This window comes from Dreissena polymorpha, chromosome 3, assembly GCF_020536995.1.
Source record: "Dreissena polymorpha isolate Duluth1 chromosome 3, UMN_Dpol_1.0, whole genome shotgun sequence".
NCBI classification, from domain to species: Eukaryota; Metazoa; Mollusca; class Bivalvia; order Myida; family Dreissenidae; genus Dreissena; species Dreissena polymorpha.
In genome coordinates this window covers 102,351,362-102,370,655 of record NC_068357.1, presented here as the reverse complement: position 1 = coordinate 102,370,655, position 19,294 = coordinate 102,351,362, and the positions used below count along the sequence as shown (strand labels likewise).

The 19,294-nt window shown below is 37.5% G+C and overlaps 2 protein-coding genes across 2 annotated transcripts in view; one reads left to right on the top strand and one right to left on the bottom strand.

The window, feature by feature from the left end:
- Positions 1–19,294, top strand: part of LOC127872916 (uncharacterized) — a 320,943-nt gene that overhangs the window by 19,458 nt on the left and 282,191 nt on the right. The window lies entirely within an intron of this gene.
- LOC127872907 (eukaryotic initiation factor 4A-III) overlaps positions 5,165–19,294 on the bottom strand; it is a 28,170-nt gene continuing 14,040 nt past the window's right edge. The window contains exons 6-11 of the mRNA XM_052416427.1: positions 18,243–18,384; positions 17,443–17,581; positions 13,592–13,707; positions 9,717–9,824; positions 6,640–6,767; positions 5,165–5,834 (exon numbers count right to left, since the gene is read on the bottom strand). Coding sequence (XP_052272387.1) covers positions 5,818–5,834; positions 6,640–6,767; positions 9,717–9,824; positions 13,592–13,707; positions 17,443–17,581; positions 18,243–18,384 — 650 coding nt within the window. The 3' untranslated portion in view covers positions 5,165–5,817. The remainder of the gene's footprint in view (positions 5,835–6,639; positions 6,768–9,716; positions 9,825–13,591; positions 13,708–17,442; positions 17,582–18,242; positions 18,385–19,294) is intronic.

The window sequence follows — 19,294 nt, the reverse complement described above, 5'->3', positions numbered from 1 at the left end:
TCCCACACACTGAGATACATGTAAACATGTGTAAACAAACCCCATAGCACCTCTGCAAAGAAACTAGCGACACTTGTCATATTGATAGTGGAATGCTACAAGTTGTTCGCGCCACCCACTTATTTTCAACTCAAAATGGAAAACAAATTAATTATTTACCGGCTTTTGCTCGACATCAAACGGGCGCACCAGTTCCAGTGACTTTGAAATGTGTCCCTATCCACTCATCATTATTGTGCGTGCGTTTTTTCTTCTAGTGCCTAAAGCTCACGTTCACCGGCTTCTTTACTATCAAAGCTTACGGTAATAGGCTTGGAAAGAAGTCCAATGTTACGTGGTTTTAGTCTCGAGGTCAAAATCTTTAAAACGCAACGCACACAAGATCACCAGCGTTATCCGGTGTGTTTAGCGAGCTGATTTAATCAGCCTAATCTTATGCACGTAAAGAAAGTTCAATGTTTAAATTCCAATTTATGTATATACCGGTACTTCATTTGAAATTCAAAGCTATGTCCATAAGATAAAAAAGAACCTTGCAATTAAAAAAAATCTTTAAATTTCTAGGATGGTGGCTCTACAATTTTTTTTAATGTGCGTTAAATAATTTATGTTTCGTTTTGACAATATTCCTGTCATTGTGCCTGTTCAGGGTGCAGGATCACGTGACTTTGTGGGAACCGGTAAGTGGTGCTTTTTCGAATAACTTGTAAAACATTTTTTCTTAAGAATTTTAATAAGCATGTGTTCTTGTTCAAAAATTCTATGTGGACTGCATTCATTTATACGGTTATGCTTCACGCAACGTGAACTTTTGTCATCGATTTCAGACGTATTTAATGATTTATTCTTATACCTTTATATATCGGCACAAACTGCAAGAAAAACTGTTTTTATGCACAAAAGATTTTTGCAAAGGAATTTCAATAACTTGAGATATTTGCAAAAAAAGCTCTTGACGGTGTGTTTCCATTCTGTCCATCCCGCATGTAAACACCTGAAAAACCCGTTGATTCTGCACCCTGCTGTTGCATGCGTGTATAGTCACTGGGGGCTGACGAGGTCAAAGCGTAGTCCGTTTCGCTACGACGTCGGGTATATGTTTTACTACGAAAACATTGTTAAAATACACATGACATCGATAACGGATTAGTAGAAAATTGTGTTTAAAACATGTAAGATTATGCTTTTCTACTGACAAAACTCTGAATTTAAGCACAATGAAATTTCATAGGTCTGTTACATCAAATTATAATCCAAGATGTGTCTGGTTTATGCGGTTAAACATGAAATATACCGCTGATTTATCAAACCGAAGTAAAGTTTCACTTAAAAAAAAAATGCAATTTAGGTTTACAACTGTTTTAAATGACACAATTTTACAATTTCCAAATTGATCTATGTATCGTGAAGCCACTTGTGTGTTTAGAAATATGTAGGGTGACCCAGTTATCAGAACTAAAGGCTATTATTATTACTTTTATTAGGCGTGATCATGTCTCTGACAGTATACGTGTATGCCTCGCTACGACAACGCTTTAGCATGTATGCGTTTCTCACAGAAGACGTATTGGTTATCTCTCGAAGGCAAAATAAAGAAAAGTTTTTTTTTAATATAGAGTCATTGAGTGGGTGGATGTTTCCTTTGAGAAAGAGGTAGTAACAACGGCACAACATGATCCGAAGCGCACAGTCAACATGGTAATGCACATTATTATGATATAATTAAATTCACGACAAGGCCAAAGGAAACGAAAATCCATATATATGACGACAGTTGAGAGTCGAGAACCTTATGTCGTCGGTCTCAATAAAAATGACGCATCTTCTTCTAGTGACAATCCCTTACACGCTTATTTTGATAGAGAGCGACGATAGGTTTTCAGCATACGGTACTCTTTATCAAATAACATTCGATTCTCGTTATCCCCAACTCGCTTATCTCGAAACGCTGCTTATGTCAAAGTAAACTCCATGTCCCAACTTCGATCATTATTTATCATATACGGATTTGATTTTTACATTGTATATATCAAAGCGATTTTCTTGAAAATCGGTTATCGTCAACTAATTTTGAGATGAATTTCATGTTCGTATACATGATTTTACCTGTAAAATCCACACCTGTAACAGCCGTAAGGTGTGGAAAGTAGAACCCCAATGGCACAAATCCGCAATTGCATAACAAGTATATTGTTGTAAAGGTGTGGCAGTGGGTTTCTGTCACAGGTTATTGTTTACTGCGTACATGACGGCCGGTAAATTTACCTCGTGTTACAATGCGGTTAAGGCCCAGTCTCACTATGATGCCGGCGGAGCCCCAGTGCGTGATCAGGCATCTACCGGGATGAACCGGGGCCCTACCGGGATGATCCGGTGCTCCACCGGGATGAACCGTGGACGACCGGGGACCACCGGGGCTCCACCGGGGAAGTATTAAAATGTTTAATACCTCCGGGATGAACAGGGAGTCACCAAGTAGGACCGGCAACGACCGGCGTGGCACCGGGAACAACCGGGACTGTACCGGGAAGAATCGGGACGGCACCTTAGCTCCACCGGTGCCCAAACACACTCCAGCAGAGGCACGGCAACGCCCCGGTGGAGCCCCGGTGAATGCCGGCAGAGTCTCTTTATAGCTACGTTACATAAGTAAACCGGTGCTCTGACGGTGCCGTCCCGGTTTTTTCCGGTGAAGTCCCGGTTGTTTCCAGTGTCAAGCCGGTCATTGCCGGTCCTTCCCGGTAACTCCTGGTTCATCACGGATGTATTAAACATTTGAATACTTTCCCGGTGGAGCCCCGGTTGTCCACGGTTAAACCGGGGCGTTGCCGCAGCTCTGCCGGAGTTTGATGCCGTTATAGCCCCGGTAAGTGCCGGCGTAGTGACGGTATACCGGGGCTCTGCCGGGACTGTGCCGGCTTTCACCGAGTTCAACTTTTTCGTTTGGATGTTAATGCGCACAGTGAAGCACGGCATCTTTTGCACTGGAAAATAGCAGTCTGCAGTAACTGCAAACTGCATGTGATATGTCCTGAAATGAATACAGAATCTTCGTTGAGCAACCTATACATTATATTTGTACTTCGTTGCGCAACCAATACATACTCTGTGCGAAACCTATACATAAAGCGACTTGTAATTTCCTTCGAAACAAAGCATTTGAATGATTAAAATATATGTTCGTAACCTGTTTTGTACTTTAAAATGTGAAATGTTCACTGAATCAAAGTAACATGTAGTTTTATTTCATTTAAGTTACCGTAATTGGATATTTTCACAGAATAACCACCTTATGCATTGCTTCAAATCGAAATATTTCGATTTTAGCTCAAAATGAACTTAAAGGTTGCAACTACGCGCATTTGTTATTAGTTTGTTATTGAAAATAAGTACCTACCATTACTGGATGTTCCGTTCTCTAATCCATAAACACCAGAAAATATGAAGCTCGCCTGATTAAGTAGTGTATTTACACAATGTTTTCGTAGTAAAACATATACCCGACGTCGTAGCGAAACGGACTACGCTTTGACCTCGTCAGCCCCCAGTGATAGTGAGAGCAGCTCTAATGGGAGAGAATTCCTATACAAACCGAATCATTTACCACGTGCTTATTCTTAACAACGTACGAAGACAATTAAATAGAAAATAACATATCGTCTAGGATCGATCTGCTGCTTTTATAAAGGCATGAGGGTCTTCGGCCCGACAGTCAGTCCTACAGGAAGGAAGACAGCGGTAAGGAAGAACGATACAAATCTCATGTGCACAACTTATTACCACAAGGAACAACGTATGCACGTTTGAATGCTGTACGTTGAAATAAAGTTGTCTATATAAAGACAGACAGCAGACCGACGCTTATGGTGATAACAGTATAGCTCCTGTTTTCTTAGTATAGGGTGTGTCATTGCTTGTTACTAATTGTCGGCATTTGTAGATACCGTATAGCGAATGTTAGGATCATTAAATCACATTTAAAACTTATGTTTTACTGGGATGATATGAAATGTGCATGCACACTTTGTGACTGATGTACTAGTAAATGTTAATTCAGGGTGGACAAAATTAACTATATAAAGTCTCGTCAAACGTGCATTAAATGATTGTGTCACATGGATGCCCCCACCACACATACAGCTAAGTATGATACCATTGATCTTCGGACCTAAAGCATGCGACATGTTGCGCGCGATAGATTGCCTCCAAACGATTATGATTTGAGGCAAGTTTTTTTTTAATTTTATGAAAAAGTTAAATTCAATACAGGTTACATAACGACCAAATTTAATGGATGATATATTAATGTGACCCTTTGACCTTGGGACACAGGTGTGAAGCGGTAGGCCATGTATCCACACAGAGATCATTGTGTGGCGATATTATTTCTGCAGGATAAATTAAACAGTTTAGGTCCAATCAAGATTTGACACGATTTCAAGAACAGTAATTATTCTACTACTGTGTTAGACATTCAGTTATTTCTGGACATGTTCTGGAACAATTTTTTAATGAATACAATGTATAGGACATTAAGACATTATGCACTAAAACCCTTTACCTAAAATATTAATGCAAAAGCATATCTTTTGTAGAAATAACTTGTTGCACATTTTCCTTAAAGAAATAGGACAAAAGGTTCTAAGGCGCTCACCTGAGAAACCAAGGACCTTAACTGTTCTGTTCTGAACAGGTAGGGTTAGCAATGTATTACAATAGGCTTATGTCATGTTTGTGTACAATCAACAATCATTTTCAGCAAAAACATATTAACTTGTTTATGTTCTGAGCAAGTTTCATGATCAGTGGGTGAACAAATGTGACTTTCTTGAGTGTTCAAAAGGTTAAACATCAGCCTCTTGGCAGCCATATTTTTTAATGGACAGGTGCAACACTTATCTGAGATATCATTACAACCAATGTTTAGAGCAAGTTTAATGAAGATTTCACAAATGAACTGTGACTTCTGGAGCATTTACATGTACAAGCTTTTACTTTAACTTGGCCTAGGGACCTAAATTTTGATGCCACATGACTCAACTTTGTACTAAAGTGAGAATAAAATGTTCAGTGAATAGTGGAGTTAAAACATACATTTGCATTGTCATTTTATCTGTATTAAAACACTACTGATTTAATAAGATACAACATGAGAATGGGTACATAAGTGACCAACATGTCTTTATTTTAAGAGACTACATTACATCAGATACCATGTCATATTACAAAATATAAGAGAATGAATTTACAAAATGTACATAAAACTAGAACACAAGATGATGAGAAATATTTTTTTTATTTTACACAAAAAATAATTGATGAAACAAACAAAAGGCTTAAATTTAGAAATGTATAGTGAACATCATTGATTAAAACATGGCATTATTTCCACATGTCAGAGAACAAACTACAGCAAACAGTATTGATGGATCTCTGAATAAAATACAAAGTATGTTTTTATTGATACTCAAACGTTTTTTGTGAAAAAAAAGTTTTAATTTAAAAATATCGAAGTGAACCACAAAACCTGACTTAATACCAAGACATAGTAATAACAAATTCATCTCTATAAGTGGTGCCATACAACATAAATTGTCACGCCCTCACATTGTAACTGTCAGTGTACATTCTGAACATTATGCAATTTCATAAAATAATGTTTAACTTTATTATACAACATGTTATTCCTACTTCACAACACCTCACATTCAGTGTCCGATTGTTTCCCTTTTTCCTTTGAATATTCACACTTTTTACACTGACACTTCATTTCCAAATAATTACAGCACACCATTCTTCTACTGCTACCAAGAATCTCTAGATGAGATCAGCCACTGAAATGAAAACAAAACCAATATTGTTTATAAATAAGTTGATAAATATTAAATTATGATGGAATTTTTTTTGGTCATGTTTTTATTTGTTACTATGTCATGATTGTTATAACCATAAGCATATTCAGTGTAATCAACATCAACTGCAGCACCACTTCTACTATTATCATCATAATCATAACAACACCACCACCCAACTAATGACCATAATCATCATTTTTTAAGTCCACAATCACAAATTCTTTAATTGTTGTCTCAATCCAATTCAAGCAAGTAGGAAGTATTATATGAAACAAGTTATATAGGTAAGAACAGGTAAGAACAAGTCCTAATGGTGAGATATATATCATGTGTACCTTTCTATAGCAAGGTTAAATGTGTTCAAGTTAGATCTCTCTGTTCACAGAACAAACAGAAGATCTCTATCAAGACAATAAGTAGCTGTTCTTCCCTCTCAGTCAATAGAGATGAATTGAAAACATATGATTTGAGACAAATACGGACAAACAAGTGCAATTCTTTATGACTCCTACATCAGTGGAGCTTATCCATTTCCCTCTCAGATACGCATGAAAAAATCAAATACAATTTAAGACCTTTCTTACTTCATTCAAGTTTTAGGCTTCATTTCCAACCCAAAGATATTAATGAGAAGCAAACATTCTAAAACTTAAATAAACCAGTTTTTTGCTGTTTGCATATAGCCATTTCCACTTTGCTGTTTGCATATAGCCATTTCCACTTTGCTTCTGAGCAGGAAAGGGTTAGCAATCTTGCAACAGCTGGCTGAAGAAAAGGTGCCTACCGTTCATAGGCATTTCATCAATCTGAGTAGAGTAGTACTGCTCAATATCTCGCAGGATACGAATGTCGTCATTTTTGACAAAGTTGATGGCCACACCTTTCCTGCCGAATCTTCCAGAACGACCAATCCTGAAACCACAAAAGACATTGTTATTCTTAAACAAATTATGTTACCATTTTTAATCAGCCAATAAACAATGAACTTTTTTTAAAATGAACTAAAAACAAGGGCTGTTTGTAAACAATGGCGGCCATGTTTTTTCACCGATCTGGACCATTTTCGAACTAGTCCGACATATCAATAAAACCAATGTTTTGATTAACTTTCATGATGATTTGGCCAAAATTGTGACTTCTAGAGTGTTTACAAGGTTTCTCTATAGCCATATAAGGAAAACTGCCCCGCCCACTGGTGGCCATGTTTTTCAATGGACCGGAACCACTTTTGAACTCAACCAACATATCATTAAGACAGACATACAGACAAAGTTACATGAAGATTGGGCATTAAATGTGACTTCTACAGTGTTTACAAGCTTTTTCTTTTTTTTTAACTAGTGACCTAGTTTTTGACCCAGCATGACCCAGTTTCAAACTCGATCTAGTATCATTGGGACTAATCTTCTGACCAAGTTTCATGAAGATCGGACAATACATGTGGCCTCGAGTGTTTACAAACAAATGTGGACCGACGGAGGACAGACAAAGACCAGTCACAAAAGCTCACCTGAGCAATATGTGAGCTAAAAACAAGAGCTGTCACCATAGGATGACATATGCCCCCTATAAACGCTTTGATAGAAGCATTTTTCGAAACCAAAACGCAGATTTCGAAACCTAAACGCTGACCCTAAGTTCAAGGTCAAGGTCACAGGGGTTAAAATTTGTGTGCGTATGGAAAGGCCTTGTCCATATAAACATGCATACTAAATATGAAGGTTATATCTCAAGGGACATAGAAGTGATGAGCATTTTTCGAAACCTGAACGCAGATTTCGAAACCTAAAGGTAAAGGTCACAGGGGTAAACAATTTTGTTCGTATGGAAAGGCCTTGTCCATATACACATGATTACCAAATATGAAGGTTATATCTCAAGGGACATAGAAGTTATGAGCATTTTTCGAAACCTAAACGCAGATTTCGAAACCTAAACGCGGACCCTAACTTCAAGGTAAAGGTCACAGGGTAAACAATTTTGTGCTTATGGAAAGGCCTTGTCCATATACACATGCATACCAAATATGAAGGTTATATCTCACGGGACATAGAAGTTATGAGCATTTTAGGAAACCTAAATGCAGATTTCGAAACCTAAACGCCGACCCTAAGTTCAAGGTCAAGGTCACAGGGGTAAAAAATTGTGTGCGTATGGAAAGGCCTTGTCCATATACACATGCATACCAAATATGAAGGTTATATCTCAAGGGACATAGAAGTTATCAGAACTTTTCAAAACCTAAACGCAGATTTCGAAACCTAAATGCGGACCCTCAGTTCAAGGTCAAGGTCACAGGGGAATTTTTGTGTGTGCGTATGGAAAGGCCTTGTCCATATACACATGCATACCAAATATGAAGGCTATATCTCAAGGGACATAGAAGTTATGAGTATTTTCGAAATCTAAACGCAGATTTTGAAACCTAAACGCGGACCCCAAGTTCAAGGTCAAGGTCACAGGGGTAAAAAAAATTGTGCGTATGGAAAGGCCTTGTCCATATATACATGCATACCAAATATGAAGGTTATATCTCACGGGACATAGAAGTTATGAGCATTTTAGGAAACCTAAATGCAAAGTGTGACGGAAAGACGGACAGACAGACAGACGGACAGACAGACGGACAGTCCATCACTATATGCATAAAAACATCCAAACTCGAATAACAATTAACACATAAATGAAACACAACTACACTGTATTATTATGAAAACATTAATAATGAAAGGGGAGTAACTACTGTAAACTTAAATGCAATATTTAAAAGCGTTGTCTCGCATGTTTCATGACCTTAATTCATGATTGTTTGCAAGCCTTTTTACTATATAAATATAAGGAAAACTGCCCCGTCCCCCTGACAACCATGTTTTTCAACAGACTGGAACCATTTTTAAACTTAACTCACGTATCTAGGAAACAAAAGTTCTGACAAAATTTCATGAAAATTGGGCCAAAAATGTGACTTCTAGAGTGTTGACATGTTTTCACTATATACATATAGAGAAAAATGCCCTGCCCACTGGCTGCCATGTTTTTTCACCGATATGGACCGTTTTTGAACTTGTCTGAGAAATCAATAAAACCAATGCTTTGACCATTTTTCATGATGATTGGGCAAAAATTGTGACTTCCAGAGTGTTTACAAGGTTTCTCTATAGCCAAATAAGGAAAACTGCCCCGCCCACTGGTGACCATGTTTTTATACGTGCCGGAACCACTTTTGAACTCAACCAACATATCATTAAGACAAACATTTTGACAAAGTTACATGAAGATTGGGCATGAAATGTGACTTCTACAGTGTTAACAAGTTTTTTCTTCTTTTTGACCTAGTGACCTAGTTTTTGACAAGGCACGACCCGGTTCAAACTCTACCGAGATTTCATTGGGACGAAGCTTCTTACCAAGTTTCATGAAGATCGGAAAATAAATGTGGCCTCTAGAGTGTTTACTAACAAATGTTAACGGACGAACAGCGAACGTCGACAGACAAAGACCGGTCACAAAAGCTCACCTGAGCAATTAGGTGAGCTTTAAACTGTTCCTGATCAAATAACTCTCAAACAAATAGAGCTATTGCTATTGATGGATGAATAGAAAACCTTTACCCTACTCTGGTGAAACACTGTTAGTTGACAAAAAAGAAATACCCTTTACAATGATTGAATCTTTTGTGGTAAATCCTTACTTTGATTTTACCTCTTATGTTGGCATGCAGTCTAGCACTCACTGAAGTGTCTTTTGTGCAGTGAATTGACCCCTTTTAGGGAGTGGAGGTGAGGGTAAGTATATTGTATATAAATTTGTTTAGTACTTATTTGTACTACTTATATTGAATGAAAATGTCCCCCCTCTCACCTGTGGATGTACAACTCTCTGTTATTGGGGAGATCATAGTTGATAACGAGAGACACTTGCTGCACATCCAGGCCTCGTGCCCACACATCTGTCGTGATCAGCACACGGCTGTACAAGACACAGAGAGACAAAGCTACAGTCATGACATTCTACAGTGATTGTTTAAAAATAAAGATATGTAATAATAATAATTTATACTTGTACACAATAAATAGAAGTGTTGATGTTAAATTTACTGTGAAGCGAATATCCTTTGTAGGATACTAATTTTGGTAGATTTTATTGTGTCCTATCAATTAAATACATGCCCAACAAATGTTCAAGTCTGAAAACCTTGAATCAGACGTTACAAAACATCTAGAAATTTAAGAAACGAAAATGGCCAGATTAAGGAATCTACAAAATTTTATGTCAACAAAATAAAAGAATCTACAGTTTGGGTTCTTGTAACATGGCATAAGGAAACAGTCTTCTTATTAAAAACAACATATACATCATTTATTTAAAAATTGGAGAATGGAAAAATGCTACTAAAATAATGATTCTCTCAGAAAGCTAAAACAAAATACCAGGCATGTGAATATTTAAATTAGTAAAATGTTCAAATACTGATGTTGGAGTTTAATGCCATCTCTTGTCTCTTGTCTAAGTCTGCAAACACTTTTACCCATGTTAATTTATAGCAGGAGTTAACAAGAAACCGTCAGAGACGGGTGATGCTCCCCAAAGTTGTTTTTTTGTCACAATATTGCACTATATATTCAGATAAAAGGAAACGTCTTGAGGGCACAGTAGTTGGGGGGGACAAGAATTTTTTTATAGAAAATTTCAAAGGGCCATAACTCTGTAAAAAATCATCCGACCAGAACCCGCTGATAATATGCACATCTCCTCTTGGTAGTGAAGCTTCCCATAAAGTTTCATTGAATTTTGGTCATTTTTTTTATTTTTATTCAATATCATACATACAATGTAAACATGTATATGATCATACAACATAGTGATTGTACAAAGCAATATAGTTCAGACATGTTATACAAGATATGCTAATATATATATTTTTTTAGAGAGAAAACAAAAGAACAACAGAGGAATAGTTATGAAATATGATGAATAGTATAAAGTTGAAAGAAAACATACTGAACTTGTGTGTTTTGTTGTATATTCACAATGATCTTGTCTGATTGAAAAAATAAGAATAAACAAAATAATAAACAAAACTATTTTAGAGAGATAAACTAACATTAGAGTGACGTGTATATAAGTGGACAAAACATTATGAGAATTTAATCCAATTCCATTTTTGTTCAAAGATGTGTAATGTGTCATTACTGAGGGCTATTTCTTTCTCAATCTGAATTATTAGTTTAAGACTATGGACAAAACAATTAAAATTTGGTACTTGTTTTTTGTACTGCATGTTTAAGATAAAATATTTCATCAATATGACCATAAAATTTACAATATTATTACAGTCTATTGATTTCAATGAGTTAATTCCGAAACTTACATTTAAGAGAGATAGTTTAACGTTTAGTTGATGTTGTTCAAGAAAAGATATTAATTGATTCCAAATAGGCTGGATGTGTTTGCACTCCCAAAATAGATGTTCTATAGTTTCAATGTTTTCACTGCAGAAGTCACACAGATTTGAGTTAGATAATTTACATTTAAAGAGATATTTATTTGTAGCTATAATTCTATGGATGTATTTATATTGCAAATTTCTCAGTGTGCTTTCAATAGTTGCTTTATATGGCATGGTAAATATATGTTTCCAATTAAGTTCATTTTCTCCAAAAAGGACTTGCCATTTATTTTGGATTTTGGAGTTTTCTGTAGGGCTTTTAATTTGTAGTGTGTAAAATATTTATTTGTTTAGTTTTTTCTTCCAAGTATGTTTTCTACAAATGTTGTTTGAGTACATGGTGTATTATTTGTATTGGTTTCAGATTTAATATGTATGGGTATGCTTTTGATTATTGTGTAGTACTTCAAAAAATTATTTGAAGGTATTCCGTATATGTAGCATATATTATCAAAAGAGTAGAAATCCTTAATTCTGTAGTCATATAATTGGTCGACATATTTAATGCTTCGTTCAAACCAGTCTTAATAGAAAAACGTCTTATTGTTTGAAGTTATGTCTTTATTGTTCCATAAAATTGTTTTACTGCTGGTTTGGGTCTCTAAGTTATGAGTGACATCACTCCACGCTGATAGAACATCAGACAGAAATATGTTTTCGTTTGCAATTTCATGTAAGATAGTATTGCTGATGTTACATTCAAAGAGTAAGGAGTCACCATATTTTTTTAAGATTTTCTGGTAGAATAATTTCCATTTACTCGTATTGGTATTATCTAGGTATCGTTTAACCCAGCTGCATTTGATTGCATTCAAGAATGAGTCAATGTTTGTTAATTGGATACCTCCATTTTCTACAGATTGAATTAACTGAGTTCTTTTTATTTTATCAGGCTTACCGTCCCATATGAAATTGAATATTGCTGATTTTATATTGTTAATAACATCACTCGGTGGATTTGGGAGATGAATTCTGGTCATTAGTTGCTGAGAAATAGCCCGGACAAGAATTGCACTATATGTACAGTTAATGGAAAATTTCAAAGGGCCATAACTCTATGAAAAATCATCCAACCAGAACCCGCTGATAATATGCACATCTCCTCTTGGTAGTGAAGCTTCCCATAAAGTTTCATTGAATTCCGGTCATTAGTTGCTGAGAAATAGCCCGGACAAGAATTGCACTATATGTACAGTTAATGGAAAATTTCAAAGAGCCATAACTGTGAAAAATCATCCGCCCAAAACCCCCTGATAATATGCACATCTCCTCTTGGTAGTGAAGCTTCCCATAAAGTTTCATTGAATTCCGGTCATTAGTTGCTGAGAAATAACCTGGATAAAAATTGTGCATGGACGGACACACGGACGCACAGACACAAGGACGGACAGACGAAGCGGCGACAATATGTTTCCCCCAAAATAAATTTTTGGGGAGCATAAAAATAGTATTAAATTTGATGAAAGTTAAACCCTTCCTACTTAGTAGCAAAGTGTCAATAGAAATATGCAACCAGCATCAAATCAGAAAAGCCCGCAAGTAACTCAAAGTCTAATCAGGTTTTATGCTGTTTGCTGCTCATTGGTACCTCAGAGTTTGAAACTAGAAACCGTCGGAGACGGGTGATGCTCCCCAAAGTTTTTTTTTGTCACAATATTGCACTATATATTCAGATAGAAGGAAATGTTTTGAGGGCACAGTAGTTGGGGGGGGGACAATAATTTTTTTATATAAAATTTCAAAGGGCCATAACTCTGTGCAAAATCATCCGACCAGAACCCGCTGATAATATGCACATCTCCTCTTGGTAGTGAAGCTTCCCATAAAGTTTCATTGAATTCCGGTCATTAGTTGCTGAGAAATAGCCCGGACAAGAATTGCGCTATATGTACAGTTAATGGAAAAATTTCAAAATTTTCAAAGGGCCATAACTCTGTGAAAAATCATCCGACCAGAACCCACTGATAATATGCACATCTCCTCTTGGTAGTGAAGCTTCCCATAAAGTTTCATTGAATTCAGGTCATTAGTTGCTGAGAAATAGCCCAGACAAAAATTGTGCACGGACACACGGACAGACAGACGAAGCGGCGAGTGTATGCTCCCCCCAAAATAAATTTTGGGGAAGCATAATAAAGCATTTGACTCTTGTAAGAAAACTACCGGTATTTACTTTTATTTGATTCTCAACGGGACTTCAAATACTTCAAAATGCATATCTAAGTGATATAGGCATTCAATTAAAATAGGGTATGGCAGAACTGATCTGCCACCTTGTACGGCGTACCTGGCCCCACTTCTGAACTGCTTCATGATGGCTTCTCGCTCCGGCTGCTTCATCTCTCCGTGCATAGAGGACACTGTGAAGTTTGCGTCACGCATCTTCTCTGTCAGCCAGTCCACCTGTGGAGCACATTGATGCTGTTATATCAACCTCTGGGGAGCATATTGAGGCTGTTATATGAACCTCTGGGGAGCACATTAAGGCTGTTATATAAACCTCTGGGGAGCATATTGAGGGTGTTATATGAACCTCTGGGGAGCATATTGAGAGTGTTATATGAACCTCTGGGGAGCACATTGAGGGTGTTATATGAACCTCTGGGGAGCATATTGAGGCTGTTATATGAACATCTGGGGAGCACATTGAGGCTGTTATATGAACATCTGGAGAGCACTTTGAGGCTGTTATATGAACCTCTGGGGAGCACATTGAGGCTGTTATATGAACCTCTGGGGAGCACATTGGGGCTGTTGTATGAACCTCTGGGGAGGGGGAGCACATTGAGGCTGTTATATGAACATCTGGGGAGCACATTGAGGCTGTTATATGAACCTCTAGGGAGCACACTGAGGCTGTTATATGAACCTCTGGGGAGCACATTGAGGCTGTTATATGAACATCTGGGGAGCACATTGAGGCTGTTATATGAACCTCTGGGGAGCACACTGAGGCTTTTATATGAACCTCTGGGGAGCACATTGAGGCTTTTATATGAACATCTTGAGAGCACATTGAGGCTGTTATATTAACATCTGGAGAGCACATTGAGGCTGTTATATGAACCTTTGGGGAGCACAGTGAGGCTGTTATATTAACATCTGGGGAGCATATTGAGGCTGTTATATGAACCTCTGGGGAGCACAATGAGGCTGTTATATGAACCTCTGGGGAGCATATTGAGGCTGTTATATGAACCTATGGGGAGCATATTAAGGCTGTTATATGAACCTCTGGGGAGCACATTGAGGGTGTTATATGAACCTCTGGGGAGCATATTGAGGGTGTTATATGAACCTCTGGGGAGCACATTGAAGCTGTCATATGAACATCTGGGGAGCACATTTAGGCTGTTATATGAACCTCTAGGGAGCACATTGAGACTGTTATATAAACCTCTGGGGAGCACATTAACTTTTTATTTTAGATGAGTATCATTGAAAAATGGAATCAATAAAGTCATGAATGTATTTGAATGTTAGGAGATCTGTGTTAAATCAGATTCATATGCATATTCTGCTTTATAATATTTGTCATGCTGTACAGTTTACTGAAATAGCATTAAACTGAAGATGTAAGACGCATGGCATTGAAAGGTAATCAAATTTAATAAAACTTAATTTAACTCTGTTTAAAACATCATTAACACAACAAGAACACTTAAGTGTGCCAGGCTCGGCTGCGGGTTCAGTTTTGAATAGATAAAAGCTTGCAAGAATTTTTTTTTTTAGAGGTCACAGTGACCTTGACCTTTGACCTAGTGACCCAAAAATGGGTGTGGCATGTAGAACTCAAAAGTCATTAAGGTGCAGCTACATATGAAGTTTCAAAGTTGTAGGTTGAAGCACTTTAATTTTAGAGCCTTTTTAAGAAAATGTTAAGGTTTTAGCACGACGCCGACGACGACGGACACGACACGACGAGCTGGCTATGACAATACCTCAGGTTTTCTCCGAAAGCAGTCGAGCTAAAAAATAGTAAGCGTAGGGTAATTATTCTTTTTCACTGCAATTCTCCTTATTGGTATCTTTAAAGCCAATGACGATCATTGTTTTAATCTTGTGGCGTACCTTGAAAATCAAAGGGCAATAACTCTTATTAAAGAAAGTGTAGGGTTATGGTTCTTGTGCATGGCACTTCTTCCCATTTATTTTTACACACCCATGAAGTTTCATGTTGAAATCTTGTACCATATCTGAAATATAGCCCTGAAAAGTTACATCATAAAAAACAATGGGCTATAACTCGTACTAAAGAAAGTGAAGGGTTATGGTTCTTAAGCATCATTGCAGCATGGCACTTCCCTCATTGACATCAACAGTGCTCCAGCTAGGATTTGAAAAGGGCAGGGGGGCTTTTTTGTCAAAAGGGCACTTTAGACGCGCAGTATTTTGTCAAAAGGGCACTTTCGAGGCACAGTATTTTGTGAAAAGGGCACGTATGAGCGCGCGGGTGTTTCTGGAATGCTTCCTATTGCATGTGAATTTATATGTTATAAATAATTGTATTATTCCCATTATTATTAAACCATTCAAATATAATGTCTACAATGAGGATTAAAGTAATTACAATGTAATAAGAGATTTATGAATAATCATATGTAAAAAAAAAAAAAAAATGTTTTTTTTTTGGGGGGGGAGGGGGGGGGGGGCAGGGCGGAGGTTCGGGGGGGGGGGGGGCAGGGCGGAGGTTCGGGAGGGCAGGGCGCGGCGCCCTTCGATTTAGGCCTAGCTGGAGCACTGCATCAATACACCCATGAAATTTCATGTTGAAGTCTTATCATATCTGAGATATGGCTCTGATAAGTTACATCATACAAACAACTAAGGGTAATCACTTATATTTAAGAAAGTGTAGGGTTATGATTCTTGTTCATGGCACTTCCCCTCTTTTATTTCTACACACCTATGAAGATTCATGTTGATATCTTATATAGTTTCTGATATACAGCCCTGAAAAGCTTTGTGACAGATGGAAGACTGATTAATGGATATACTGCCAGACAGCAGCAAAATCCCTTCCTTTGGGGATAATAAAATAGTCATTTACTTTATTTAAGAGAAAGAAAGAATGTTTAAATTGCATATTTAAGAATATATACGATTATTGCAAGTTTAGCATGAATGTGAAAGGATATTAACTAAACATTATTTTGATTGAAAGAAGAAATCAAAGCAGAACTTAATAATAAAAACATAAAGATGCAGTCAAACATGCACTTAAAAGCAATTTTAATTCTGTTAGTTATCATCATATAAATAATGCTTCTTTCTTCCCAATTTCATGGTTTATCCCGCTAATTTTCCTAACCCAAGAGGAACAGGCTGTAACAATTAAAAGCAAAAAAAAAATCACTGAAGTTACTTAAAATACATGAACTAGAACAATTGAAGAGCGATAATGAGAGAATTATCTTTTACTTCAAGTCTCAATTGCATCTATTACATCCATAGTTTGTCATGTCACAGTTTGACTGTGCTTGTTCCTGATTTTCAAAAAAAAGAGTAGATGGTTGTTGACAATAAAGGAGGTATAAACAGGTCGAATAGTAAATTGCACATGTTGACTGAGGTTTACTTTTTATGTTGGACATAAATGGTGTGATTCTACCAAAGTGCTATCCTTAATACCTGACCTGCAAATGCAATGTTCAGTATTATTTCCAAAAGGGTAATGTGTTATCTGTAATGCAAAACAGGCAGAAAGCTTGATTTGCTACAACTGCAAAATTCGCCACATTGGAGCAAAAAGGTACCATGTGCCTTCTAATTTCAATGTCACATGGTACCTTTTTGCACCAAGGGTTTGATATGATGACATATTTAACCAACAGACTAAGGTCTACATGTTTAGGTTAAGGTAGTTTTATCATAATAATAAATATTCACTTTCAACATCAAATGTTAGTTAATTAAGGGACCGTCAGTTATAGTACCCTTAATCAAAACTTATGTTATTTAAATGTATTTAAGGAAGGAATTTTGTGCTCGAAACTTAAATAATAAATTGTCACACTACCAGGAAACAGGAAAATAAAAATACGATGAGTTACAGGCGCCCAAATTTTTCCTAAAAAAAAGGGAGAAAATGTGCCTATTATACAAGGTCCATTCCAGTACAAGAGTTGTGTCCCCTACCTTCCTCTTGGTGTTGCAGAAGATGACAGCCTGGGTGATGGTGAGGGTGTCGTAGAGGTCACACAGCGTGTCAAACTTCCACTCCTCTCTCTCCACGGCAACGAAGAACTGCTTGATGCCTTCCAGGGTCAACTCATCACTGGAGAGATATAGCATCCAATCAAGGCACAATTCTTAGCACCTGAGGCCAAGGGTGTTGTTTGCTCACAGAAGAGCTCACTCATATAAAATTAGAGATGTTTGTATAACATGTATGCCACAAAACTTGCATGAGATTGTAAATGTTTTCAAATCAACATTATAATTATAAATTATCCAGCAATTTCTTGAGATTGTACAAATATTAAGGTAGAATATTCCCAAAGGCCACATGTCATAATATGTAGAAAGATGATACAAAAAGTGACCCTAAGGTCATGGCTAGTTTTGACAACAGGGCATGAACAACCTGTGTAGAGGAACACTATACCATATAATATACTCAATAGAACAATGTGGATTCAGAAAATAATAAATTTTAAAGGCTATTTTTATACACAATTCTACACAAATCATGTGACTCCCGTGTATGGCCAATGCTGAACCTATCATGGGCATGATTTAAACAGATTGCATAGAGCCAATAGAGGACCAAAATACTATTGGAAACTTAATATTAAACCTCTAAGGCTTATGGTTTAAAGGGCTTTCTCTTTTCACAAATTTTAATTAAATCAATATGCATATGGGAAAAATCAGGGCCAACATGAAAAAGTTACACTTGAAAATTAAGAGATCAATTTAAGCCATATCACCCTCACCGTTTGACAAGGATGCGTATGGGGTCTGTCATGAACTTGCTGGTCATCTCCAGGATCTCGTGTGGCAGTGTGGCAGAGATCAGGATCACCTGCGTGGCTGGGGGCAGGTACCGGTACACATCATAGATCTGCTCCTTGAATCCTGAGAGGGGAGAAAAAGGCATGTAATCTCAAAAATAGTGAGCTGCATTCTGGGAACACTGGTTAATGCCTACCTACGTCCCAGTGCAGGCCAGTGCAGGTCACACAGGATAATGCACCTATGTCCCAGTGCAGGCCAGTGCAGGCCACACAGGATAATGCACCTACGTCCCAGTGCAGGCCACACAGGATAATGCACCTACGTCCCAGTGCAGGCCAGTGCAGGCCACACAGGATAATGCACCTACATCCCAGTGCAGGCCACACAGGATAATGCACCTACGTCCCAGTGCAGGCCACACAGGATAATGCATCTACGTCCCAGTGCAGGCCACACAGGATAATGCACCTACGTCCCAGTGCAGGCCACACAGGATAATGCACCTACGTCCCAGTGCAGGCCAGTGCAGGCCACACAGGATAATGCACCTACGTCCCAGTGCAGGCCACACACCATAATCAGGAACAACAATTTCGACTTTTAAAGAATTTTTCGTTTAATAGAAGTCTCTTCTAAACAAAAATCCAGTCTAGGCAGAAAGTGTGGCATTCACAGGCTAAACTAGGAAAACACTTAACGCACATGCATTAAACCCCATTTTCCCACAGCAAGGCTTAAACATTGAATATAAATGAGGGCTATCTGGCCTAGTAGTATTCTACCTGCCTTCCTAAGACATGCTCAGACCAAAGCCAGAGGCTCATTTATACAACAATCATAAAAAGATTTACATTTCTTTGAAAGCTTAATCATTTAATGTAACAACATATATTATAACAGTGTAACATTGTACCAACAGGAATAACACACAGGCACCTTTTACTATGTCTAATCATGATGGAATAGTCAGCAAGGGCAATATTCGAAAGTTAAAAAATGTAGTAACATATTCCAAGTATCATAATTACTG